Raw genomic sequence first — 23,696 nt, forward strand, 5'->3', positions numbered from 1 at the left:
GCAGGGAGCCTGCTTCTCCCTCTGACTCTGCCTGCCTCTCTGCCTGTGCTCGCTCTTGCTCTCTCTCTCTCTGACAAGTAAATAAGTGAAATCTTTAAAAAAAAAAAAAAAAAAAGGAATTTTAAAAACCTTTTTACAAAGTCTATCTGAAGATGATCCAAAATTTCAAAATTTCACTACAAATTTCTAACAGCTTCAGTTATAATTTTTTATATCTTGTCACACTAAGCCTATCCATTAGTCATTTGTTTACAATTCCGTACCACTCAGGTGGTCCAAATGAACATGAAGTACTGGTATTAACTTAAAACAGTACAACACATTGCTCAAACGTAACTTAGCTCCTGACTTCACTACCTATTGTTTTATGCTGACCAAATTATTTAATCTATTGCCCATGTTTCTCTCTCTATAAAATGGAAGTAACTACACCTATGGCATGGTATGAGAGTTAGAATGCTTCCTAGCACTCAGAAAACTGATTAAATGTTAGCAGATATTATTATTCATAGTTTTTTTATGGTCATGTAGAGCTTTCATCTATGTAATCAAACACCACAGTATGTTTCCATCAAATCCAACAATAATTCATAGCATATTCAGAATCAGTAAATTGCTGTTAAGGAATGGCTTCAATGTACTGCAAAGCAGAAAAGTGAAAATAGTACAATAAAAAATAAAAGTGAAACAGTGTAACTATACACAGTCCAAGTCCTGGAGAGTGACATATTGCTAAAATTTTAAATATCAAAAGGAGGGGCGCCTGGGTGACTCTGACATCAGATAAGCATCTGCCTTCAGCTCAGGTCATGATCCCAGGGTCCTGGGATCAAACCCCAAATTGGGCTTCCTGCTCTGTGGGAAGCCTGCTTGTGTACGCTTACACGGGGGCTCGCTCTCTCTCTCTCTCTCTCTCTCTGTCAAATAAATGAAGAAAATGTTAAAAATAAATAAATATATAAATGCATAAAATAGCAATAGAAGAATGAAGATTTTGAAGGAAAAGCGGTTAGAGAAATGGATTATACCAAATCATTAATAACCTTTGATCATACTGGTTCCTAAACCCAGCTGATAATCAGAATTACCAGGTATACATTTTAAAAGCAAAAGATCCCACCTCATACTCCGTAATCACAATGACAAGGGACAGAATATGGGAATCTGTATTTTTAAAGCATCCCAGATGATTATGATCATTAACTAGGTTTGGGAGCCACCACAGGACTCACTATCTTACATTTAGAGACTTTACAAGTATCACCAGATAAAATAAACTTAATCATTGCCTTTGGCGGCTGTAAAGCCAGAGACAAAGTGATATTACAATTAGTCATTCCCGGGAATGCCTGGCTGACTCAGTCGGTTAAGTGTGTGCCTTTGGCTAAGGCCATGATCTTGGCGTCCCACCTCGGGCTCCCTGCTCAGTAGGGTGTCTGTTTCTCCCTCTGCATCATCCCCTGCTCCCTCATGCGCATGCTCGCTCTCCCTCCTGCTAATAAATATATAAAATCTAAAAAAATCAGCAACACAATTATTCCTTCAGACTAAGCCATTAAAGAACATTTTAAGGTAAACAGTAAGTGTTCTAAGTTATAGGGATCAATGGTGGACAGGCTTCTTGTAAGTACAAGACTTAATTCTGAACCATGCATTACTTATTTTAACAACTCTGAAATTACCTAGTAAGAATTTTTTTTAAGATTTTATTTATTTATTTATTTGACAGATCACAAGTAGGCAGTAAATGGCTGCCATTTACTGAACAATTACTCAATGGCCCAATATCATTCCATTCAAAAATAAAGAAAATGTCAAGAGGAAGAGAACAGAGAATACAATTTTAAAACAGGCAAAAAAAGATCTGAGCAAACACCTCACCAAAGAAGATACACAGTGGCAAATAAATCTATAAAAAGATGTTCATTAGGGGATTGCAAATTAAAGCAAGATACCACTACAACCTATTAGAATGGCTAAAACCCAAAACATTGACAGCATCAAATGCTGACAAGGATGTGGCACAAGAATTCTCACTCACTGTTGGTGGGAATGCAAAAAAGGTGTAGCACTGTGAAAGACTGACAGTTTTTTAAAAAACTAAATGTACCGTTATTATACAATCCAGCAAGTAAGCTCTCTAGGATTTACCTAAATCCTTGAAAACTTATGTCCACACAAAAATCTGCACATGAATTTGTATTCATAATTGCCAAATCTTGGAAGCAATGACATCCTTCAATAGGTGGACACAGGGGCACCTGGCTGTCTCAGTCAGTGGACCATGTGACTCCTGATCTTGGGGTTTTAAGTTCAAGCCCCACGCTGGGTGGAGAAATTAGTGAAAAATAAAATCATTTTTAAAAAGGTGGAAAAATAAACTGTAATACATATATACAATGGAATATTATTCAGCACTAAAAAGACCAAGCCACAAAAAAAGACTTTTAAGAAGGAACCTTAAATGAACACTGCTAAGTGAAATCTGACATTCTGGAGAAGGCAAAACTATGGAGGAGAGTGAAAGAGCACTAGATGCCTAGGGTTTGGGGAGAAAGAGGAAGAAAAAGGTAGAACACAGGACATTTTTAGAGCAGTAAAACTATTCTGCATACTATAAAGGTAGATACAAGTCCTTGTACTTTTGTCAAAAACCAAAGAACAGGGGTGACTGGGTGGCTCAGTCAGTTAAGCATCTGCCTTTCACTCAGGTCGTGACCCTGGAGTCTCAGGTTTAAGACCAGCATGGGGCTCCCTGATCAGTGGGGAGTCTGCTTCTTCCTTTGCCCCTCCTACTGCTCATGCTCTCAAATAAATAAATAAAATCTTAAAAAACAACAACAACAACAAAAAACATACCAGACAATGGGTGAACCCTAATGAAAACTATGGGCTCTTGTTGATAATAATGGGTCAATGTTGGTATTAGTCATAACAAATATACGAAACTAGTGGGGCTACTGATGGTGGAGGAGAGGTTATGTGGGAAGTGCCTGTATCTTCTCCTCTATTTTGCTGTAAACCTAAATTGCTCTAAGAAACAGTCAATGAGAGGGGTGTTTGCGTGGCTCCATCAGTTAAGTGTCTACCTTCAGCTCAGGTCATGATCCCAGATTCCCAAAGTCCCAGAGTCCCAGGACTGAGACCCACATCAAGCTCCTGGCAGAGCAGACCCTGCTTCTCCCTCTGACCCTCCCCCCTTCTCGTTCTCTCTCTCTCTCTCTCAAATAAATAAAACCTTTAAAAAAAAAAAAAAAGAAGTCAACGAGAGAGAAGACAGAGGGAGAAAACGTGATTTGAAATCAGAAGAAAATTAAATAAATTCAAAGAAAAAGCATTTTGTAAAAAAACTTCTAATAATAAAAACATAATTCAAAGTTAAAAAAAAAAAAAAAAAGTAAGGGTGGAACCCTCCTGCATTGCTAGTGGGAAAGTAAAATGGTGCAGTCACTTAGGAAAACAGCTTGGTAGTTCCTGGAAAAGTTAAACATAAAATTCCTCAAAAAGCTGAACATGATCCAGAAATGCCACTACTAGGTATATACCCAAGAGAGTAGAAAACCTAAGTTCACATAAAAACTTGTGCACAGGGCGCCTGGGTGGCTCAGTGGGTTAAGCCGCTGCCTTCGGCTCGGGTCATGATCTCAGAGTCCTGGGATCGAGTCCCGCATCGGGCTCTCTGCTCAGCAGAGAGCCTGCTTCCCTCTCTCTCTCTGCCTGCCTCTCCATGTACTTGTGATTTCTCTCTGTCAAATAAATAAATAAAATCTTTAAAAAAAAAAAAAAAAAAAAAACTTGTGCACAAATGGTAACAGCAGCATTATTCATAATAGTCAAAAAGTACAGAACGCCCAAGTGTCCACCAACTGATGGACAAAATTTGGAATATCCATACAACCAAGTATTACTCAACCATAAAAAGGAATAAAGTTCTGCCAAATGTTAAAACATGAACCTTTCAAAAACGTTATTTTAAGTAAAAGTCACAAAAAGCCATATATATCATATGAGTCCACTTATATGCAATGTCCAGAATAGGCAAACCTATAGAGACGGAAAGTAGTGGTTGTCAAGGAATGGGTGGTGGTGGTGGGGTGGGGGGGTTGATGGGGAGATTGGGACTGCTAGTAGGTGGTTTCCTTGTGCAGTGATGAAAATATTCTGAAATAAGACCCTGATGATGACTACACAACACAGTATACACCACATAACATATACTAAAACCCACATAAATGTACACTCCATAAAGGGTGCATTTTATGTTACGTGAATTATCTCTCAATTGCTTAAGTTTTTTTTAAAAAAACTAACGATGGCCCTAATGAAACAATGTGCCTGAGCAAACAACAACAGCTTGCTAACATCACAAGGCAAAATCAACTGTCTGGGCCTTCTCATGGGAATACTCAACACATGTGAAAAGTCTTGCTCTTTCTCATCCTCACACCCAATAAGAAAATATACCAATTCTGATCAAGACCCCGAATCCAACTAATCAAGTTATAGGAAAAATAAACAAAACAGAATACATTAAACTATAGAAAAGGACTCTGCAAAATGCAGAACTCTGGAAACCTTTATAGGACCAAAGACCTGATTTTTTTTTTTTTAAGGATTTTTCTCATTTATTTGAGAACAAGCACAAAGGGAGAGTGAGAGGGAGAATGAGACTCCCCACCGAGCAGATAATCTGCATGAGTGGGAGAATCAGATTTCCTACCGAGCAGAGTCTGACATGGGGCTTGATCCAAGTACCATGAGATCATGACCTGAGTTGAAGGCAGGCACTTAACCTACTGAGACACCCAGGTATCCCCAAAACCATTTCTTAAAAAGGGGGCAAAGAAAAGATGGGAAGGTTTCCAACCAAATAATGGTGTTTAGTTATCTTTAAAGTCCTTATCTTTTAGATCTATACTGAAATACTCATGGATAAAATTACATGACTGAGATTTGCTTCAACAGAACAGATAGGGAAGGAGCGGACAGAAGTATAAGTAAAATAAAAAAAAAACAGTCATGAGCTCCTTAAGATGAATGACAAGCTTGTAGGTCACAGATACTGTAATATTTTTGTATATATTTAAAACTCTCCATAATAAAAAAATAAAGGGTATACTCAACACAATCATATTTACAATATAGAGAACAAAGTGTTAAGACAGCTGTATGGATGGATGGAAACTGTTAGATTATTCCAGAGAATTCAGACAGAAGCACCCTGAAAAAAACTGCGGTAGTAAAGAAATGAAAAACATAAATTAAATCAGGGTGATTTCCTGAGGTCATTGGTTACCAGGCTTCAGGGACACTCTATGCAAAATTTTTTACTAACTCATTTTTTTTTTAAACTAAAAGAGTCTTCACAGCTTTCAGACTATATCCCAAAATATTAATCACTGAATTAAAATATATTTTAAGGGCACCTGGGTGGCAATGTCGGTTGGGTGTCCAACTCTTGGTTTCAGCTTGGATCATGATCTAAGGTCATGGGACTGAGCCCTGCATTAAGTTGTGTGTTCAGCATGGTGTCTGCTTGAGGCTGTCTCTCCCAAAATAAATAAATAAATCTTTAAAAATATGTATATATATTTTAACATACTGAGGCTGTTATCTATATTTGACAGCCCCTTGAATCACTGTAGTCCAGTTCACATATTCCAACAAAGTTCTTTCCTCCTTTAGAACTTCTCCTAATGCTGTATCTAATTGCAATACCTATGATAAGGTATTCATACTTCAGATCTAAGAGTATTCTTACCTCCAGGGGCTTTATGAGAATTAGATGAGCTAAACATAGTAAGAATTTAAATTCTTGGCATATAGAAATTGCTCAACAAATATTACCTATTTATCTGAAAATCTGTTATCTACATAGGTTTCCTATTACCATTTATTTTCTCACCATTTATCTAGCTAATTTCTGATTTACCACATTCTATAACTTCTAGACTACAAGCTCCATGAGGGCAAGGTCCTTAGTTCATACATCATTATGTACCAGTGCCTAGCACAAAGTAACACTCAAATACATTCACTGAATAATTACACTAGAATCGATAAAACTTAGACTCAATATATAGGGGTAAGACCCACTAATATCTCTAGCATCTAATAATGGGAAGGATTGTGATAAACCTTAACAGTATCAGGGAAAAAGAAGAATAAGTAGGTTAAGTATATTTTGTGGGGGAAGAAGCAAGCATGTGAGATTAACTGAATAATGAATGTACTGAATTAAAAGTAAAAAGTTAAACAGAAAATTAGAAAATTAGAGACATTTGATAACCAAAATCTAGTAATGGTAAGTACATGGCTTCTAAAGGCAGCCTGTCCAGGTTTAAATCCCAGCTCTGCTGCCCGCCAGTTGCACAATCTTGGGCCAATTATATAATCTCTGGGCCCCAACATTCTAATACCCACCCAAAAAAAACCCCAAAAGCCAACAAAAAAATAAACCAACTGTGCCAACCTCATTGGGTTGTTTTTAGAATTTAAGGAGTTAATACTGAAGCACTGGAATACTTAGACAGCAGTAACCAAAAAATATTAGGTATTAGGTATTAGGACCTAAGTGGTGGGGAGCCTGGGTGGCTGAGCCAGTTAAGCACGGGTTAAGCACTGGTTAAGCACTGAACTCTCCATGTTGGCTCAGGTCATCATCTCAAGGTTGTGAGATGGCCATGGACCCTGCTTTCAATTCTCTCTCCCTCTGCCCTGCTCCCCTCCCTCTCCTAATTTTTTTTTTCTTTTTTGACAAGAGGGAGAGAGACAGTGAGAGAGGAACACAAGCAGGGGGAGTGGGAGAGAGAGATGAGCAGGGAGCCAGATGTGGGGCACCTGAGCTGAAGGCAGATGCTTAACGACTGAGCTACCCAGGCAAACACCCCCAAATTTTTTTAATTAAAAAAAAAAAAAAAGACCTAAGTGGTAGATGAAAATCTGATTTCAAATGAAACATACAGTTAATACATTAGAAGAACAAGAGTCCCAGGGAATAGCAACTGGGAACAAAGAAGAGGAAACATGAAGGAAAGTGTTAAGTGGACCAAGGGAAACTAGGGAATTACACAGTGGAAGCCAAAGAAAAGGATTTTGAAGAAAAAATAGTTAATAGCAGAAAGTACTGGTTAAGTGCCTAAAAGTCCGTAAAAAAGCCAGGAGGATGGGGTGCCTGGGTAGCTCAGTCATTTAAGCTTCTGTCTTGGGCTCAGGTCATGATCCCAGGGTCTGGGAGCCCCATGGCTCAGGCTCCCACTCATTGGGGAATCTGCTTCTCCCTCTGCCCCTCCCCCTGCTCGTACACGCTCTCTCTCAAATAAATAAATAAAATCTTAAAAAAAAAAAAAAAGCCAAAGGATTGGCAATTTGGGGGCCAACCATCATCAGAAAAAACAATACCCTACAAGGTGTTCAAATGTGTTTAAGGAGAAAGTAGGGTAAAAAGGTAAACTATCATGCAGAGTTAAGGAGTAAAAAGAAGAAAGAATTCCAGATTAGTAGTACCTAGACGTTTGGTTTGCAAGGACTTCAAAAAGAAATAGAGAAAATGACATAAGGCTGTAGTCTCTTTAATTCTGTCAAATAAAGTTTCCCCCCTCAGCTGTCAACTATCATTTGAAATAGGGAAGTGCATAACAGCAAAATTTATGAAGGCAAAAACTGTCAGAATAAAGGGAGTACCTTTACAAAAAATTGCCATACTGTTCTTCTTTTTGTATTTTCATAGTAGATTCAGAAAAATGTTGTAATAGTGCAGAATAAGCTGTCAGTTTTTCTCTTTTAAAAATGAAGAAATCGGGCACCTGGGTGGCTCAGTGGGTTAGGCCGCTGCCTTCGGCTCAGGTCATGATCTCAAGGTCCTGGGATCGAGTCCCGCATCGGGCTTTCTGCTCAGCAGGGAGCCTGCTTCCCTCTCACTCTGCCTGCCTCTCTGCCTACTTGGGATCTCTGTCAAATAAATAAATAAAATCTTTAAAAAAAAAAAAAAATGACGAAATCAGGGGCACCTGGCTGTCTCAGTGGGTTAAAGCCTCTGCCTTCAGCTAGGGTCAGGATCCCAGGATTCTGGGATCGAGCCCCACATCGCAATCTGCTCAGCAGGGAGCTTGCTTCCCCTTCTCTCTCTCTCTCTCTCTCTGCTTACTTGTGATTTCTGTCAAATAAAAAAAATAAAATCTTTTTAAAAAAATGAAGAAATCAAGTAATGCTTAAACAAATTAACTATTAAGGTCTTTAGGTGGCAACATCTGTCAAGATACAGCAAATCAGTATGCCAGAGTGTACAAACACAAACACTAGTTAAAATTTTTACATTTGTTGGGATGCCTGGGTGGCTCAGTGGGTAAAGCCTCTGCCTTTGGCACAGGTCATGATCTCAGGGTCCTGAGCCAGGCATGGAGCTCTTTGCTCAGCGGGGAGCCTGCTTCCCCTCTCTCTCTGCCTGCCTCTCTGCCTACTTGTGATCTCTGTCAAATAAATAAATAAATAAATATATTGAAAAAAATTTTTTTTACATTTGTTCAATTAATACTTTTAGAATAAAAACTCCTACACTACATTTTCTATGTAATATCTATGTCATATTTTTATAGTTGACAAGCAAGAATTTTGTGTATATCCTAAGTGCATACCACTACAGAGAAAAATATAAGGACATTTTTGCAATATACATAAATTAGACCTGACACATTATGGGGGGGTTCAATAAAACTTTGTTGAAACATACTAGTGTGCCACATAACGGCAGACGAATTTTAAGTCGGATTCCATTTCTATAAGAAATGGTAAGACAACAATATAATACAATGGTTACAAGAACGGTAATAAGACCAAGAACTTTGGATTCAGACAAACTGGGGTTCAAATCTCAACTGTAACACTTTGACATTGGCAGTTATTTCACCTAAATTTATCTCCTCATCTACAAAATAGAAATACCTACCTCATAAGGTTGTAGTGCTTTTTAAATGGCAGTTATAATTTTTATATAACGTGAATTGCCAAAACCCATAAATAGTCCAATTTTTCTAAGTCCTAAACCAAATTAATCCAAATCTCTGGAGGATGAGATAGAGGCCTGCATATTTTTACAAGTTTTACAAGTGATTCTGAGGGCAGCTGGGTGGCTCGGACATTAAATGTTTGCTTTAGGCTCAGGTCATGAACCCAGGGTCCTAAGATCCAGCCCCGCATTGAGCTCTCTGCTCAGCTTCTCCCTTTCCCACTTCTCCTGCTTGTGTTCCCTCTCTGGTTGTGTCTCTCTCTGTCAAGTGAATAAATAAAATCCTAAAAAAACAATAACAACAACAAGTGATTCTAGTTCACATTTTCATTTAGGAATTTTCATTTAGAAGAGTCTTACTACTAAAGCTTTATCTGAGTCCCAGGTAAGTTAACGTCATGAAGATAAAAGAGCATTAAGACATGATACTCTGGTTTAATTCCAAGTTTGCAAGACAGACCGTTAATCAAAATTCCTTTTACAGAGAACAGAACTATACTGCAAAATTCCAATTTAAAATCCTTTCCAGGGGCACCTGGATGGCTCAGTGGGTTAAGCCACTGCCTTCAGCTCAGCTCACGATCTCAGGGTCCTGGGATCGAGTCATGCCTTCGGGCTCTCTGCAAATGGGAAGCCAGCATCTCCCTCCCTCTCTGCCTGCCTCTCTGCTTACTTGTGATCTCTCTCTGTCAAATAAAGGAAATCTTTAAATAAATAAATAAAGTAAAATCCTTTCCAGGGGTGCCTGGAAAGACTCAGTGGGTTAAGTGGCTCAGTGGCTCAATGGGTTAAGCCTCTGCCTTCAGCTCAGGTCAGTCTCAGGGTCCTGGGATGGAGCTGGGCACTGGGCTCTCTGCTCAGCAGCGAGCCTGCTTCCCCCCTCTGTCTGCTTGCCTCTCTGCCTACTTGTGATCTCTGTGTCAAATAAATAAATACAATCTTTTTAAAAATAAATAAATAAAATAAAATCCTTTCCAGGGGCACCTGGGTGGCTTAGTTGGTAGAACACGGAACTCTTGATCTCAGGGTCATGAGTTCAAGCCCCAAGCTGGGTATAAAGCCTATTTTTAAAAAAAAAATTTTTTTAATGAAATCCTTTCCAAATCCAAGGAAAGTTGGATTCCATATTGAAATTTTACATCAAAACTGGGTATATCCTAACCTCTTCATATTCATTATTGAATAATTCTAATATTGAATATTTTTGAGTCACTGTTCATCTACACATCAACAGCGAGCCAAGGCTGTATACAATAATATTTAAACTCTCTTATTTGTTATCATTCTTAAAAATAAGTTTAAGTTTACAGTTAAAATCCACTAACACTAAACCCTAATCCATTTTTTATTTGACCAATATATTTTCCTTAAAATTTTATTGTTTTAAGTAATCTCTACACCCAATATGGGGCTGGAACTTACAACCTGGAGATCAAGAGCTGCAAGCTTTACCAACTGAGCCAGCCAGGCACCCTCTGACACCCTTTGACACATGATTTTTAAAGGTGCATCTTACAAGCAATCTTATTTAAGATTGAAGGTAACTAAAGCAAATTAGTATTCCAGAAAAAAACCTGAAACCCTATTAACTAAGTAACCCAATAAAACATTTTAGAGAAATATGTAGAAAACATACAGAATCATGAACATTCCACTTCAAAAAATCAGCGTGAAATAATAAAAATCCCTCGCAAAAAGTAAGAGTCTAGAAACACTTGTTAAAAATAAACAAAAAAACTCGAAGGCTTTATCAGAACTAATATGCCGAGAGCAGATTAACTGGAAAGCAAATAAGAAAAGGAATAGTCCTTAAAATATTTCACTGTTACTGGCAGAGAGGAGAACTAAAAGGGAAAGAAGGGGCGAAGGCAGTCATATAGACCTCAATAATGTATAGATTTTAATTTAGACAGAAGTAAGACATTTTCTCAGACATTTAGTGAAGCTTATAAATGACTAACGCATTGTTAACCTACAAAATGTAAAACCAAGCTTTCAGGTGCTTACAGGGCAAAATAAGCGTCTCATCCCCTACGGTAGGAAAAAAATAAAATCCAACCTTTCATACAATGGTGCAAAGGTCCTAAACACTATATCCAAGGACTGGTGGGGTATTATATAGTGAGTCCAAGACTCAGTACATTTGTAAATGCAATTTAAAAAAAAATAACTGTCTTACTATCTTCATTCACACAGAATATTGTTTGCAACACAGTGTAATAAAAAGAATTTATCAAGAGAACTCTATAAATCCCACATATTTTTAAACCAGACTATGCACAAGTTAAAAGAAACAATAGAAAACTGGAATACAAGCTTTTTGAAAGTTATATTTTTTGAAGTTCAATAGTGAGGCATCTGTGTGGCTCAGGCAGTTGACCGTCTGCCTTTGGCTCAGGTCATGATCCCAGAGTTCTGGGATCAAGTCCCACATCCCGCTCCTTAGCTCAAAGGGACTCCTTTGCTCAAAGGGACGTCTGCTTCTCCCTCTCCCTCTGCCCTGCTCATGCTCTCTTTTTCTCTCACTCTCTCTCAAATAAATAAGCTAGGTTTTGGGGTTTTTTTTAAGTTAAATAAATAAAGTCCAATAGTATATCAAAGCACAATTCTAAAACATTGAATTGACTAACAGGTGTTAATTTATAATTAATTTTTAAAAGCCTTGATAAAGTGTCAAGATATATAAACATCCTTACTTTCTTTAAACGTTTAGCTTCACCAACTTTATAGAATCAAATAAAAGTTTACTAATTCAAAATTAAACTAAAGGATATATATTTGTTCGGAGACACCCTTTCTAAATTAATCCAATCATCCTTCTTGCAACACTGTATTTTCCTAACTACTCACTGTAGGCATATATGACATAATGTATCAGCGAACACTACTGCTTACATTCTAAATATATAGCAGTCTGAAGAACAGGTGCAACACTACTTGATTGCATGCTCTTTTCTTCTAAGCCTAAATTTGCCCTGGAAAGGGTTTTAAAAATAAACACAAATACCCAAGAGTTGAACAATCCTCTTAAAAAGATGTAGCGATTCTGAAATCCAAGACATAAGTTCTTCAACTACCAACACCTTCCAAAAGTTAGGTAAACCAGCCTATCAAAGCTTCACCTTAAAAAGATCAAGTAAGGACCAAATATGAAGGGTTCTGAGCATATTTAACTTTGCTTCCCCTGCGTGAGTCAGTAACGTGAGACAAGTACGTTTTACTTCAAGCTAATATTGAATCTTTCCTCAGTCGTTTCATAAACACAGCACAGATACTCTGGTTCGGCTTTTTATAAGTAAAGAAAGGGCTAGAGGCCCGGTGACGAGTACTCTAAAAGGAAAATTTCAATTTAGAGAAGTACTCATGAGTCAGTCGCTTAGGGAGAACTAATTGAAAGAGAACCTAAGTGAGTAAGGCAGCATCTCAGGTAATAAGGTACTGAAAGTTGGCGGTAGGAAATGAAAACTTCTCAAGAGAGCAGCAAGACATTATGCTTGGTAGCAGCCCTGGAAAGAAGCGTGGCTGTCAAGGGGCAAGTGCATACCAACTCCGAGAGAGGGGGCCAAAAATGCCAAATCGGATGGGGGGGGGTGATGAAGGAAAAGATAATAAAATGACCATCCCAGACCCTCTCCTCGGGCTCTCCGTCGCAACAGGCACAATCAAAAGCAAGCTTGATGCCCAATAACCCCACGCCGGACTCTCCCACAGAGAAGAGTTTAGCCCCAAGCCCCGGAGGCCCGGCAGGCCGCCTCCAGAGGAGCCCCCGCAGACGCCATACTAAAAGTCAAAATGGCTGCCCCAAGGAAGCCCGCACCGCGCAGCTAGTAAGGGTTGGGGAACAAGCTTCTGCGGGAAAGGGGGAGGGGGACTCTCGGAAGAGCCGTCGCCAGAACCGTAGGCAGGACTATCGCCCCCCGAGCTGCACAGGTAGGTTCCCCTCAACCCTCAAGGCCCGGGGCTCCGACAGAGGGGAGTCCCGGCCCCACCCCCCCCAGCCGGGAACCCCGCCGCCGCAGCCGTCCCGCACACCGACCCCAGCAAGGTACCTGCAGTTCGGCCCGCTCCACCTCCCAGTGCGCCCGCTCCATCTCGAACCGAGCCCACTCGTGCTGGATGTAGTGCAGGATCCCCGGGATAGTGTACTGCTGCGGCCGGGACAGCTCCGGGCCTGCCGCGGAGCCCGCACCCTCGGCGGCTGGAGGACCCCCACCGCCCGCCGCTCCATTTCCCCCTGGCGAAGGGCTCATGTTCCCCCCAGGTCCCTGCTGCTGCCTTGGAGGGGCTGCCATCCCCGGGCCTCCACCACCGCCTCCGGCGAGCTCGTCCATTGTGTGTGGGGCCCCGGCCGGGGCGCAGGGCGAGAAGCCGACGGCTGGGGGAAGGGCCGAGGAGGGTGGCCCCGCGCTGGCCGCGGGGCGGAGGCCGCCTGAGAAAGGGGCGAGGAGGGGGTCGTTGCTGTATGCTTGCCGTGGGTCAGAGCAGGGAGCTGCCGGCCGCCGCCATTACAGTCCCTCCTCCATCTGCCCGTCTCACTCACTCACTTTAGGGAAAGGGGGGGCCGTGGCGGGAGGGGGAAGAGGGGGCAGGGTTGGGAAGGGGATAGACGTAGGGCCGTCACTCCCGCGCAGCATGCCGGGTAGAGAACGCCGCGGCCGCCGCAAGCCTAGCAGCCAAATAGAGTGCGGCCTCACCACACGCAGGCGTACTGAGGACCCAGTGAGGGCGCTTGAGGCGGGGTAGGAGCTCTGGCCCCGCCCCCAGGCCCTCCTTCCGACTTGCTCCCGGGGTCTCGCTGTGGTTACTGGACGGTGGTCCACCGAGACTCTTAACTTTGGGGAGCCGGTGGGGCTCGTGCTCCCAACCATCAGTTTCCCTTGCTCAGTTACCAACCTCGCGAACGTCGTTCCCCACCCAAGAGTCTCAGCAGCCTGCGTGCCTTAGAAAAGCTGTTTTCACCTGGCTGGGCGCTCCGGCCGGCCGCCGCCGGTCCCGGATTCCTGCCGTTTCTTTCGCATTCCTTGCGTGTTTCAGGATGTCCCAGAGGGTCGGGCCTCTTTCTCTGGTTGTCACTCGCTCTTTCGCTGGTTTCTTAGCACCAGTCAGTTATTGAGGCTTGGGCGTGGAGGTGGGGGGGGGGGGGGGCTCTCTTTTGGCAAATTGCCCAGATCCTTCCGGACGTTGGTGACTGATTCCCGGTCTCCGTTTCAAGTCCGAGCTTTGGTTCTAATTCCGTGCTCCCGGTCGCCGGTCGCAACTTGTTCCACTTTGCTACCCCCTTTTTTACTACTCTGGTGTGGGTTGGTTGGGGTGGGGGCGGGGGGTGAAGCAGGAGTGAATGTTTCCATTTTTTCCTTTGGGAGAAGGGAGGGGGAAAAACTTGAGATCTTGACGGTGGTGTGTGAAGAGAGAGAAAGAGAACTTTGAAGGAGACTTCTTAGGCTAACAATTAGGTGCTTCGGAATAAATGGGCTGACAAATAGGGAGTCAGCAGAATCTTTTGATTCACGCCGTGAATACAACGTAAAATCCTGATGAACAGCTGCAAAGATGTTTTCCTAGGTCATTAAATGATGTTTGAATGAATATAATATACACCGAAAATTCACGCTTAATCTTTTAAGTACCGTAGTGTTTCTATGTGCTTAGGTTGCCAAAAAACATCCTTAATGAACTGGTACGATTCTAAAGAAAATTAATATAGCTAATAACCACTTGTTTGAAAAATAGGACAAAAAATACTGAACAATATAATAAGGGGCAAAAGCTTCAATAATTAGCTACCCAGGAAAATTGCACGTAAAATTGATTGCATTAATTTTTTTCCTTCTCTACTACCAGTATGTAATATACAAGACCGCTCAAGGTATAATTTCAAAAAGATAAAAATAGTACATCTTATTTTATCATGTCTGCTTTACTATTCTTATGTCTAATGAAGAGTAGATTGGACTTGTTACCAATACTGCCATATTTTATTTGTAAATGAAATGAGGTCTTAGGTTACATATTATTAGGAACTGTTTCTCCATATTGTTAAGTACTATTTTTCTATTTTATAGTGACCAGCATACAACTTGCTTATTTAGTCCTCTTCCTTTTTAAGAAGCCTCATATCACATAAAATGTTCTAAAATATGTCTCCAAGAAACATGTTTGAGCAGGTGTAATCTCTGTTATGTTGGCATCAAAAGAATAACGTGTACTTATATTTCCCACTGGTACCTCAAGCTCAAGTAAAACTAGATTGATAATCCTTCCATTTTCTTCCCCACACACCTTCAAAAAAACAACTCTGTTTCTCTTCTATTACCTATCATATTAGGTGGCACTACATTCAAACTTGAGGGCTGGCAGTCATTGTAGTACCTTCCTTTCACTCATCCCCACGTCCAGTCCCTTTCTCAGTACATACTTCATTTCTTTTCTTATCTGTATCGTATCTATTCCATTACCTTTCTTCTTGTGTTAGTTTAAGCCTTCCCACCTTACTTTTTCCCTTACCTACCACTGATGCCTGAGTGATCTCCAAAAGACAGATCTGATTCTATTGTTCCTTGCTTAAAATATTTTAGTGATGGGGTGCCTGGGTAGCCCAGTCAGTTAAGCACTGGAGTCTTGGTTTGGGTTCAGGTCATGATCTCAGGGTCATGAAATTGAGCCCATGTGGGGCTCTGCACTTTGCAGAGTCCCCTGGAGATTGTCTCTCCTCTCCCCCTCCCACTGTGCATGCTCTTTCTCTCTCTCTCTCCAATAAATTAATCTTTAAAAAAATATTTTGGTGGTCACCGGATTTAGAATAAAGCCCAAATTTTAGCATGGCATATAAAGATCCTTCAAATTCTAGATCCTTCCTATTGCTTAGTCTACCATCATACCATCATGGCACTCCTCTCCAGGCAAGCTGCACTGATTTTGGCTCCTCAAGAGCATAATGCTGTTTCATTTCATGAGAATTTAACACATGCTGTACCCCATTGGCTTCCCTTCCCTTCTTCAGTCAAAACTTAGTTTGAGTATTACTTCTACCAGAAGGCTTTCTAGATCCCTGAATTAGATTTAGTTTTAAAATATGAAGTCCTGGGGCACCTGGGTGGCTTGGTTGGATAAGCAACAGCCTTCAGCTCAGATCATGATCCTGGAGTCCCAGGACTGAGTCCTGCATATGGCTGTCCACTCAGCAGGGAGTCTGCTTCTCCCTCTGACCCCCCTCCCCATGCTAGTTCTCTCTCTCTCAAATAAATAAAACCTTAAAAAAAATCATAAAATAATAAGATAAAATATGAAGTGCTCCCTGGCCGCCTGGGTGACTCAGTCAGTTGAGCCTCTGCCTTCGGCTCCGGTCATGATCCCAGGGTCTTGGGATCAAGCCTCATATCAGTCTCCCTCCCCAGCAAGGAGCCCACTTTTCCCTCTCCCTCTGCCTGCCAGTCCCCACTGCTTGAGCTCTCTCTCTTTCAAATAAATAAATAAAAATCTTTTTTAAAAAATTTGAAGTACTCCGAATTTGAAGAATTCCAGTTGAACATGTCTGCACTCACTTTCACCATGGTTTTATAAGTGCCAATAATTCAGCCCTTGGCCATGTTCTACCCAGATCACAGCCATGTTTCTGCAGCCGCAGCCTGTTAGAGGGATAGGACCCATGCCCCTCTGATTTGCAACTGTACTCCCCAGGTCGGGGATAGTGCAGTCTCCCTAAAATGATGAATAACTGAAATTTAGACTAGACTAATAGGCATATTTTTCCTTCACCTCAGCTATTTTGTAATATTAGTTTTTGCTACCATTATTCAGCTATTTAAGGTTCAATAGCCAAAACTGCTCTGAGTTCTTTTTTTATTTTGTTTTTGTTTTTTTATAGTTGGCTTTACCCTGAGTATTAAAAGAGAAAGATACCAAGATTTTCTCCAATGTGAGGAGAATATTTTTTACATTATTGTCATTGTAAATTGTGTCCATGACTCCTGAGGACACTCTGCGGTGAGCTCCTGGAATCTTGTCCTTTGTATGTAATGAGCTTTCCCAGGTCATGTCATCACCTACAACTCACCTAACTGGAACTCCCTCCTGGAACTGTGGCTGAGTCATTTCCTCTCTTCAGTTTCACCTTTGAAACTTCCTATTTGTTCTGTCTTTTCATCAGTCCTGTTCCCCACTGCTCCTCTCCCATTGATTCTTTTAGTTTCAGTATACTGCTGATCATCTTCAAGAGTACCTATTTACATTAAATATAAATTTATAAATTTAGAATTTTAGGGTTTTTTTTTCCCTTTCCTTTTAGCTTATCTTAGACACCTGTGTGCTTATTCTATCTGACCAAAAAGGGATTTGTCAAATTTGATGTTAGTATGTTATATCAGTAGAAGTATGTTAAGGAATTCCAAGCTTTTAATTAAGTCAGGAGTTGTTAACATTAAGATGTCTTCTTCCCAATTATTGCAATATCTGAGGTACAAAGAGTTTTGACCCTGCCTTTGAAAACTGTATGGCTCCCTGTAATTACTCACCTGAACATCCAGTTTCACACCTTGCTGGCTATAAACCTGATGTCCTTCTAACAAAGAGCTCAAACTGGTTCTCAAACACTGATCTAGTCATCTTTTTGCATCATGTGGAAAGGTTGCAACAGGTACTCTTATCTCCATGGGGAGATGAGGAAGCTGAGATTAGAGTTCTGGTTCACCTCCTCAGGCCCGTACTAGAATAGGAAGTGTCCTACTCATATCAGTGAGTATATATATATTTTTGGAAACAAAGTCTCCCCTCACTATTCTTCCTCCTACTCTCCTATCAGTTGCTTAATATCACTGTCTCTGGTTCCCAAATCATTTGTACTTCTAAAATCATTTTTAGGTGATTTGGGGTAATTTTGTCATTGGGGAAATTATGTAGTGTTTACATTTATAAATATAGAGAACAAAGGAGGAAGATCTTTGAGAAGATCTGGCATGTGCTCAAAAACCAAAGGAGCAAACTGTGTAATGTATATAGAACAGAAAATGAGGAGACAGCTTTGCCCTACACCGTGGTTTAACCTGCTGAATAAGATCAGATATCTATTCTCATTACAGGAGTTGCCTGTGGCTAAGAAAATTATAGAAATACATGCAGGGCACTTGAACTATTCAAATAATATGTTGTATGGAAAAGAAAAGGAAAAGGACCTTCAATGGTTATAGAAAAATAGGTACCAAAACCTTTAAGAAACTCAGCATGCTACATAAAATTCTAGTCCAAGTTCATTCCTGAATTGTCTTCTGGGTAATATGAGTCAGAAAGCAGTATGCTTTGATAATATTGTATAATAGCTAACTCACAAAGATGTCACAATTGAAGGGAAAAAAAATTGCCTAGAGCAGAGTCCCTCCTGGACATTGGCTAAAAGTGAACAGCCAGGTCCATAAACATGAGAACCAAATGACTGGAAAATGTGACTGAATGGGAAATTGCCAAAACTTTCCTAGGTAATAATTTACAGTCTTGGAAATGTGGTTTGTCTCCTATTTGAGCAACAGTGGAGAATGTTCAAAAGAGTGATACCAGACACAGATACTTTGCCTTGGAAATCTATGCTAGAGAGTGTTCTCTCTGGAGAATGTTTTAAATTTGGCAAAAATTCCCAAAATCTTGTGGGCTTTTTTTTTTATTACAACATATTTTTAAGTGATGGGTTTGTCTTTGTATTACTAGACTAACCTAAAGAGTATGACAATTACTCCACAAAAAAAAGGATTGATTGATTAGAACGTTTTAAAATAAATCCTATTCTCCTTTGCTCCTTTTGCTTCATAAGTTTTAATATCGTAATTAGATATTCTAAATCATGCTGTGCCTAGACTTTTTCTATTTAGATTTTTAATTTTGAAAAATTTCAATCACAGGGGTGCCTAGCTGGATCAGTTGTTGAACATGGGACTCTTGATCTCAGGGTTGTAAATTTGAGCCCTGTGTTGGGTGTGGAGATGACTTAAAAATAAAATCTTAGAAAAAAAAATTCAGTCATGCAAATATAGAAACAAAGTTTTATGAACTATACTTACAATGGTTATCAAAATGTTGCTGTTGTCTGTTCCAACTCTTCCACCTTCTTGCTGAGGATTTTTTTTACTATTACCAAAATGTATTTAATAAAGAATTTAATATAAAAATGTTTGCAGCCCTGATTTTCATCTCATAGTAAAACTGGCTCATTGGAAAGGAGACATGTTAGAAGCAATTGATTCCTGGGGTGAACAAGTCTTAGCTTATACTTGTTCCAAGGCTTAAATATGATGATACTGTTTCCTCGTATTACCACTTTTTTGTATTGTTCTGTTCTGTTGCCTACTGACTGCCGTCTCAATGCATTCATTTATCACAAGTTTCATAAAGCTATCAAATCCCCCAATATTCCTTGGACATGTCTGCCACCATTTAATTTCAGTTACAACTTCTTGTCCCTAAATTTTCCAGCTTGGCAGGGTGAGCTTTGCTCATGACATTACTTGACAAGCTCAAAGATGCCTTGAAACAGAATTCATGGTCTCCCCCATGCTCCTGTGGCAGCCACAGTAATATTTTGAAGTAAATCCCAGACATCATATTATTTCATTGGTATACATTTCTCTAAGTATCTTCAACAGATTAGGACATTTTCTTAAAAAAACATACCACAGTACCAGTGTCACACTTACGAAGTTAATTGGTAATTTGTTAATGTAGTCTAATCCTCAGCCCATATTCGGTTTCCCCCAGTTGTCCCAAAAAAAACTTTTAGGAGTTCGTGACTTCAAATCAGGATCCTAACAAAATTCACATATTTCATTTAGTTGCTATGTCTTTAGGTCTTTTTAAATTTTCCTTCCCGTCATCCCCACATTGTAATGCCATTTTATTGAAGAGACTAGGTTATTTATCCTATAGGATTTCCCACATTTGGCTGATTGCATTTTTATGTATTATTTAGCATATTCCTTTCTCCTTCATATTTTCTATAAAATAGAAAGTCCTAGATGGGACATTTCCTTGCACTCCTGGGCAAGAGAAACCCTACCAGGCATCCTCCCAGTTCTCCCTGTGGTTCTTAGACTCACTTGTGGGGCTCCCATTTTAAGTGGGGAAAAGCATCCCCTTCCTTGGGATGATGACCTGTGATTTCTGGATTCTTTGGCTGCTTTGAATGTTACAAGACCACATTTTCAAACCTCCACTTCAGCCAGCACAGCTGTGGTCATCTTTTTTTTTCCTTTTTTTTTTTTTTAAGATTTTTATTTTGAGAGAGAGAACATGAGCAGGGGTGGGGGCAGGGAGTGAGTAAGTTGTTGGGCAGAAGGAGAGGAACAAGCAGACTCCCTGCTAAGCACAGGCTCAACTGGGGGCTCCACTCAGGGCTTGACCCCCAGACCCTGAGATCACGACCAGAAACATAATCAGACACTTAGTCAACTGAGTTACCCAGGTGCACGTGTGGTCACCCCATTTTTGTTGTTAAGTGTAGTTTGACTCTACCCATTCTAGATTTCCAGGACCATTTTTCACCTGGTTTTTGGTAAAGATTTTGCCTACAGACTTGAATTTTTTTTTTCCCAACCTTGCATCTATCACCATTTTTTGTGAGTGGATCCTGAGAGCTCCCAAAACTACTCTGCTACTATCACCTTGCCTCTCTACACTCTTGGCATTTTAAAGTTTAAGTTGCTTGCTATTTTACCTAAAGTTACTTATTACAAGCTGATATTGGAATAGCTTTATTTGACCACTATTAAGTATTCAAGGCATTTTTGCTCTTCAAAGATTATGAGATATAAATTAGCATAAATTTAAGTATGAATATTTCTTTGGGTAACGTTCGGGCCAGCTCTTAGCTGACGACTAATATCCTATTTACATTTTCAGCGGGAGCTATAACATGTTGCTACACTTTACTGTGAAGTTCAGAAAAGCAAAAGGTGTTCCTGGGCAAAGGGCAGCCAAGCAGGCCACCTGAAAGGACCTGCCTTTACCCTGACATTTGATCTGAATGAGAATGATACTAAATTCAGATACGTGTCTGCAAACTTGCCTTGGACAGCATTTGGTGGGTATGCTTTATTTATTGGAAGTAGAAAGGGAGATTAGCTGAACTCACTAAGAGAGCAAATCAGGCACAGGGATTTTAGAAGTATAGGTCCAGTTGTAAACGTTAAGCATGCTGTGGTAAATGTAGTAAAATGAGTTTTACCGTCCTAAATTTTCGCATGTTCTGATTGAGTCATTTCTGAGGCATTTTAGGCTTCGTGTTGAGCTCCACCAAAAAGTAAGCAATCTGTTAGAATTGCACCTTTTGTGACATGCTCCAGGGTCGGATTGAAACTGCCAGAATATGCATGTTAGCCAGTAAAAGCTTTTGTGTAGTGGGTTCAACTGACCTGAACTAGATTTACACTAGTGAATGAGGAGTAGAATTGTGCATCGCTGGTCATACTATGGCCATCACTGCATTACTGGAGTCTTGAGGCAAACCTGGAGGGAAAGAGCCCTGGGTGAGAGCACAGACTCTGGAGTTGGGCCATCCAACATTGGGTCCTTTCTCCATTGTTTTAATGGGTGACCTTTGGCAAGTGACTAAGTATTCACACCTGTAAGTGAGGATAAAAACAGTCTCCAACTCATAGAGGTATTATGAGGATCAAATGAATGTAGGTAAAATGTACAGAACAGCCCCTGGCTGTCTAGTTAGTACTGTGTTAGTGCTTTCTAGTGTTACTGTCTCTTGTCATGAGTTGCTGTGTCGGGTCCTGTTCACACATCATATTCCAAAGTGCAAATACTACCTTTCATGATGTAGCCGAGAAGGTCCTTTATGAGCACCATCAAACATTGGGAGTATTAATTACTCATTTGAATTAGCATTCATGTTAGTCATATCACTAACAAAAAAGATAGATCTTGTTGGGTAAATTAGCTGATCCCCAAACAGGAGTTCAATACAGTAATTTTTGTGTTTCACTGCTTCTCCTTAGAAGGGTGATCTGCAAAAACAATTTGGAGCCATAATTTTCCAAGTGATATCTTGAGACCCTGAAAATATTGATGTATCTTTTGCTATGCTTGGTTTTAACTCAGGACATACTTTATTTAAGAAGCTCTTAAAAGAAGAACTTTAATATATTGGTGTAGTTTCATAGTATGATTTTCTTGTGTATTTTTTAGGGAAATATTAATAGTAATTAATTTTTCCTTAAGTAATGTGAGCATTAGAGTTAAAAAACAACAATATTGAAACAAATTAGTTGCAGATAAATTATGGAATGATTACTTTTTAGAAACATTTTCTTTTTTTTTTTTTAAGATTTTATTTATTTATTTGACAGAGATCACAAGTAGGCAGAGAGGAAGGCAGAAAGAGGAAGGGAAGCAGGCTCCCCACAGAGCAGAGAGCCCGATGTGGGTCTTGATTCCAGGACCCTGGGATCACAACCTGGGCCGAAGGCAGAGGCCTTAACCCACTGAGCCACCAAGGTGCCCCTATAGAAACATTTTCAATAATTCCAGCATTGTATTTAAATTCAATTTATAGTCAACTTTTCAGAGATACATTTTTTTGTAAAGTGAGATTCCTTTGCATCCCAGCAATGTTTTGTTTGCTGCTTCTTTGACACAAGAAGATAAGAGCCATCAACAAATCAAATTTTAATTCCAAATTACTTTAGTTTGATTTTAATTTAAAACCTGTAACATTGCACTTGACACTTTAAGAGTACTCATAGGCCTGTCATTCAGATCCTAATACGATGCTATTAGGTGACTGCTCTTCAGAAGGAAAAACATAGAGGAAAAATCTGCCTTTGTATGGCTTCCACAGTTTTCATTGGAAATCAGATGCCCAGCAAAAATGAACAAGATCCGTCTAACTTAATACGGAAGTTAAATTTATTAGAATCCAGAATATCTGGTTTGAAGTATTTCCAATTTGAGGGGGAAATTTGACAAGCTGCCTATTTTACAGGAATGGGGAGTAAAATATAGTACTCCTATTTATGTTCTGGAGTTCCTCCTTATTGACACATTGTAACATCAGAATAACAAGTTCTGGGAGCATCCCAGCCATGAGACTGCTAGACCTCTGCTTTCCATGCTCTCTCCTCTAAAACAAGATATTGGATGTCTTTGTTAGCCCAAAAATTCGATGAAGAGGGGCGCCTGGATGGCTCAGTGGGTTGCCTCTGCCTTTGGCTCAGGTCATGATCTCAGGGTCCTGGGATCAAGCCCTGAGTTGGGCTCTCTGCTCAGCAGGGAGCCTGCTTCCCCCTCTCTCTGCCTCCTCTCGATCTCTCGATGTGGCAAATAAAATAAAATAAAATAAATCTTTAATAAATAAATAATTTTAAAATAAAATTTAAAAAATTCAATGAAGATTTTTAGTCAGGAAGCACAAGTATTTGATTCGTGTGGCTAATTTTAACTGAACAATGAAGATTACCCATGCAGGGGTATTTCTTCACTATTTCTAACCCATGCCCATGTTTTATCAAAGTAAAATATAATTCCCTATTTTAATGTTATTTCAAATTTCAAAATAAATTATCCTTGACATGAAACCCTATAGAAGAGGGGCGCCTGGGGGGCTTGGTTGGTAAGTGTCAGCCTTCGGCTCAGGTCATGATCTCAGGGTCCTGGGATCAAGCCCCACATCAGACTCTCTGCTCAACTGGGAGTCTGCTGCTCCAAC

General features: G+C 40.1%; 2 protein-coding genes across 4 annotated transcripts in view; one reads left to right on the plus strand and one right to left on the minus strand.

Annotated features, from left to right (window-relative positions):
- Positions 1–14,089, minus strand: part of STRN3 (striatin 3) — a 115,946-nt gene extending 101,857 nt beyond the window's left edge. The window contains exon 1 of one of the 3 annotated variants that reach the window (XM_059373048.1): positions 13,964–14,089. Coding sequence is in view for 2 of the 3 variants with exons in the window: in XM_059373046.1 (XP_059229029.1) it covers positions 13,054–13,335 (282 nt within the window). In the remaining variant the exon portion in view is untranslated. Of the gene's footprint in view, positions 1–13,053; positions 13,680–13,963 lie in introns of those variants that run through there. The other 2 variants (XM_059373046.1, XM_059373047.1) reach the window with 2 other exon arrangements.
- The window catches only part of AP4S1 (adaptor related protein complex 4 subunit sigma 1), a 52,420-nt gene continuing 41,384 nt past the window's right edge, over positions 12,661–23,696 (plus strand). The window contains exon 1 of the mRNA XM_059373050.1: positions 12,661–12,934. The gene's annotated coding sequence lies outside the window, so the exon portion shown is untranslated. The remainder of the gene's footprint in view (positions 12,935–23,696) is intronic.

This window comes from Mustela nigripes, chromosome 13 (genome assembly GCF_022355385.1).
Source record: "Mustela nigripes isolate SB6536 chromosome 13, MUSNIG.SB6536, whole genome shotgun sequence".
NCBI lineage: Eukaryota > Metazoa > Chordata > Mammalia > Carnivora > Mustelidae > Mustela > Mustela nigripes.